The sequence below is a fragment of the Meleagris gallopavo genome, chromosome 16 (assembly GCF_000146605.3).
Source record: "Meleagris gallopavo isolate NT-WF06-2002-E0010 breed Aviagen turkey brand Nicholas breeding stock chromosome 16, Turkey_5.1, whole genome shotgun sequence".
NCBI classification, from domain to species: domain Eukaryota; kingdom Metazoa; phylum Chordata; class Aves; order Galliformes; family Phasianidae; genus Meleagris; species Meleagris gallopavo.
Window position 1 is genome coordinate 11,702,284 of NC_015026.2, and position 4,017 is coordinate 11,706,300.

General features: G+C 45.3%; 1 protein-coding gene across 1 annotated transcript; it reads left to right on the forward strand.

Moving 5' to 3' along the window:
- The first annotated feature begins 332 nt into the window (after window positions 1-332).
- FOXL3 (forkhead box L3) lies at window positions 333-3,792 on the forward strand. The gene is made up of 3 exons (XM_010719680.3): window positions 333-476; window positions 1,144-1,312; window positions 1,663-3,792. The coding sequence occupies exons 1-3, from the start codon at window positions 370-372 to the stop codon at window positions 2,143-2,145; spliced, it is 759 nt and encodes a 252-aa protein (XP_010717982.1). The 5' UTR covers window positions 333-369; the 3' UTR covers window positions 2,146-3,792.
- Window positions 3,793-4,017: the final 225 nt, after the last annotated feature.

A 4,017-nucleotide genomic window follows, 5' to 3' on the forward strand; every position in this document is an offset into this window, starting at 1 on the left:
CCCGGTGCAATGGGTCACCCCAACTCTGCAGCTCCAGCCTGGCTCTGCAGCCCCATTGGAGCTGAGAGCAGCAATAACAGTAACACCCAGCCCCCTCCACCCCCCTTCCTTGCATCCCCCCAAAATAAAAAATAAAATAATTATATCCTAACAGACGGGTTGTCTGGGATGAGAGAATTGCAAAAACAGTCCCCACCCCATCAGGGAGAGTGTGTGTGTGTGTGTGTATGGAGGAGAGGGAGAGTGAGGAGGGGGGAGAGAGGGAACGAGGCAGACAGAGGGGAGGGAAGAAGGGAGGAGGGAGCCCACGCTCTGAGAAACATCACTCCATCTCTCTCACTCCACGGGAGCTGAGCAAGGAGCAGAACAATGTTTGACAACACGCAGTACCCGTATAACTGCTTTAATTACGATGGTGATGATTACCCTACCTGTAGTTCCGACGAAGAAAAGAAATTCACCAGACCGGCATATAGGTAAGAGGAAGTTTCCCCAAGTCCCCCAGCCCTGGGGAGGGTTACTGAGCTGTGGGATGGTGAGATCAGAGCGTGTGGGGCAGTGGGGCTCCTCATCCCAGGTGTGCGTGGTGGGGCTGGGGCCGTGATGGGCACATTTCCCCCTTCCTGTGCTTGAAGTGCTCAAGGTTTGTTTTGTCTCCTGTGGGGTCACAGTGCTGAGCCACCAAAGCTCAAAGGGTCTTCACTGACCTCCGGGAGCCGTGGGAGAAGGGGATTGAGATGTGCAGCATGCCAGCAGGGGAGTGGGATGCAGATAGTGCCCAGTGTAGTGGGAAGATGCGTGGTGGGTGCTGCTGGGGCAGCTGAGGTCCATGCCTCGAGAAGGCAAGGCTCCGGTGAGGGGTCTCTCTGCAGCCTTTTGGCTCACAGAAACTTTTCTGATGGGGTTCAGGAGGTGGGTGATCTTCCTTTAACCCTCTGGGGCTCAGTTGCCTGGAAGTGCTGCCTGCTTCTTGAGCTGGTTACTGCAGTCTGCTCTCAGGGCTCATCCTGGGACATCTTGGGTCAGAGTGCAGGAAAGGAGAACTTTTGGAAGCAGAATCATGGACACACGCATACCTGTGTGGTCCTAGTATCAGTGTAGGGGTGAGGTGATGGTGTAACTGCAATTTTCCTTTTTTTTCAGCTACATTGCCTTAATTGCAATGGCCATCCAGCAAAGTCCTTCAAATAAAGTCACCCTCTCTGGCATTTATGACTTCATAATGAAGAAATTTCCTTACTACAGATCAAATCAAAGAGCCTGGCAGAACTCCATCCGACATAACTTATCACTAAACAGTTGTTTTGTAAAGGTAAGACCCGTAACTGTGCGTTTACATACAAAATATGCATGGCTAAAAAAATTATGCAGGAATAGTCTCATCACTAGGAAGGAAGGAAAACGAACAGCTGAGCCACAAATCACTTAAATCTTCCTAAGCTGTCAATTACAGAGATAAAGAGTATATTCCCATCTGATGCCTGCTAATAGATAACAAACAGAAGAGGCTGGAGTTTGCATCCTAGTCATATAATGAAATAGAATAGGCTTAAAAGTCTTGTCATATATGTTTACACCATTCTTGAATGTAAATGAATGCAGATGTTAAGCAGCAACATCTGTAACACATACAAATACTGAACTGCCTTTAAATAAATACAGGTTCCCAGAACAGAAGGGAATGAAAAGGGGAAAGGAAACTATTGGAGCTTTGCAACGGGATGCGAATCCATGCTGGATCTCTTTGAAAATGGGAATTACCGGAGAAGACGGAGGAGGAGGAACATGAAAAAGGAACATAAAGAGCAAAGATCAAGCAGAGGGAAAGGGTCTTCGTCCCCTGATACATCTCCTACGGACTCTGCTTTAAACAGCACTTCCTCTTCTGAAAGCATACATGAAAGAATTGGCTCAGAACCAAGACTTCTGGAGCCCCGTGGGTTTGCTCCAAACAGCACAGCCAGCAGGCAGAGCCTGAGCAGTTCCTCCTTAGCAAAATCGGATTCTGAAATAAAATTCAGCATCGATTACATTCTTTCAGCCCCCGACCCTTTGCCTGTCCTGAGATCTCAATATAATCTGCAAGAAAACAAATATCACCTACTGGAGGCTCAGCAGATCAATCTCCAGCTCTGGACAATGTGAAGTTATTTATCCACGGTAAGAAAGTCTGGGTTGCAGTGCAGGCTGACATCACTGCCATCAGCAGTCTGCCTCCTCCTCCTGAGCAACATTCAGAAAGTGTTTTCCCTTCTCTGTCTGTACCCAAAGAGCTGTGCAGTGCTTGAAGTACAGATAACTGTCACCAGTATCAGTTTTTGCCACGCTGAAATTCATCGTATCCTGACTTTGTTTTCTGAACTATCACAGACACCATCCACCACCAAGAGAGTTTCCTTTCTCAAGCAGAATCTGACAGAAGAGGCTCACTCCACACCCACTGCTTTCTTAGAGACAAAGCGAATCTGATTCCACTTTCACTGGTGGAAATTTGGGTTAATTCCTCTGAAATGTATGGCTCAGCCCTTGAGCAGATCTACAACGGCGCAATTCTGTTGATTTACGCTGGCTAAGAATGTAATGGGGTGGGGGTGAGGATTTGTTGTCTTAAAATGAATCACAGGAAATCAGTCTGTCTTCTCTGAATTTTGATTTTAGCATCATGTCCCAAACTGTTGTTTACTATGCAGCTTTAATCCATTGTTATTTCGTAAATATAGCTATTAATATGTGTTTAAGGTATATTTTTGTTGATGTTCAGAGCAGAATTGTTCAAACTGTAGAAGCTATGTTCAGGCTAAGCACATGAATGCTGGTTGTGAGGCTGTTGAATACTGGCAGAAACAGAGGCATAGGGTGACAGAGGCATAGGGTCTCCTCATGCCTTGATTTAAAAACAGGAATTCCCCTCTCCCTTATACTACCAGCAAATGTCTCCAGATGCTGCAGGAAAGCCCTTAGCCACATTTTGTTTAACAAGTACGAAGAGAGACCTGGGGTTGCAAGAAGCTGTATTCTGTGTCAGCCACAGCCAGAATCCCACCCACCTGCTCTGAGACAAGTTGTATATTACTTCTAAAAAGATTTCTATTGATCCTTCTTGCTAGCAACTGACAAAATGGTACCTGATGGGATTTCAGGAAAGCTGGTGAGCTGAACCATGCGCAGAGAGCCACGGTAGATCCTGATCTCCATTCCTAATGAAAGCCATTCCTGCACCATTCACACACTGTGGGATGTTTCAGAACAGAACCTGAAGGACAACGCTGAACTCTACATGGCATCTAGGAACTTGTTTTTATGTAAGTTGTCATAAGAAATCACTTCCTGGTACCAAATGGCAGCATCAATAGAGATGCCACAAAGCCTTGGTTTTGGCAACCAGAAACATGGCCTAAGGAAGGCAAAAAAACAGACAAGGATTCTGGTGGCTTTCAGCAGTTATGTAGAGAGATAAAGTTATCTTTGCAACACGAACAAAATGAAGGTATACGAGATAAGACTGAGCAAATTGTTCCAGAGGTATGCTTGGGCATGACTTGAATTTTTATGCAGAAGCTTTGACATTTCACTAAGTTATTTTACATTGTGTCTAATATATATTGTACATCTATACTATAAATTCTTATATATTGTTATTGAGAAAGGGAGCGATATCACTGCACTTAAATGTTGTAAAAATGCATGATGTATGTAGCCGTGCTGCTGGAAGTCCTGCCGCGTACTCACAATTCACCATCTGCAATATTTCACACTGATTGGTAATAAATGCTTGTTTTTTTTTAGTTTTTTGGAAAAGTAGACAACTTGCTGTCTTCAGCCACTTCCGTGGCACACCAAAGTCTTTGCTTCTTCAAAAAAAGGCCAAATGGAAAATCACATCAAAGTCGCATTGCTTGCACATCTTCTGAACTTCCAAGGGCTGACTTCTCGTGACCAAACTGCCTCCAAAGGGAGCTCTCAGTCCCCTGTGAATCCACACTTAACCTGACTGCTATCTGAACACACAACGTGAAG

Coding starts and splice junctions, on each gene's coding strand:
- FOXL3 (XM_010719680.3), top strand. CDS start 370: ATGTTTGACAACACGCAGTACCCGTATAACTGCTTTAATTACGATGGT. Junction 477..1,143: donor TTCACCAGACCGGCATATAG/GTAAGAGGAAGT, acceptor CTTTTTTTTCAG/CTACATTGCCTTAATTGCAA. Junction 1,313..1,662: donor TAAACAGTTGTTTTGTAAAG/GTAAGACCCGTA, acceptor AAATAAATACAG/GTTCCCAGAACAGAAGGGAA.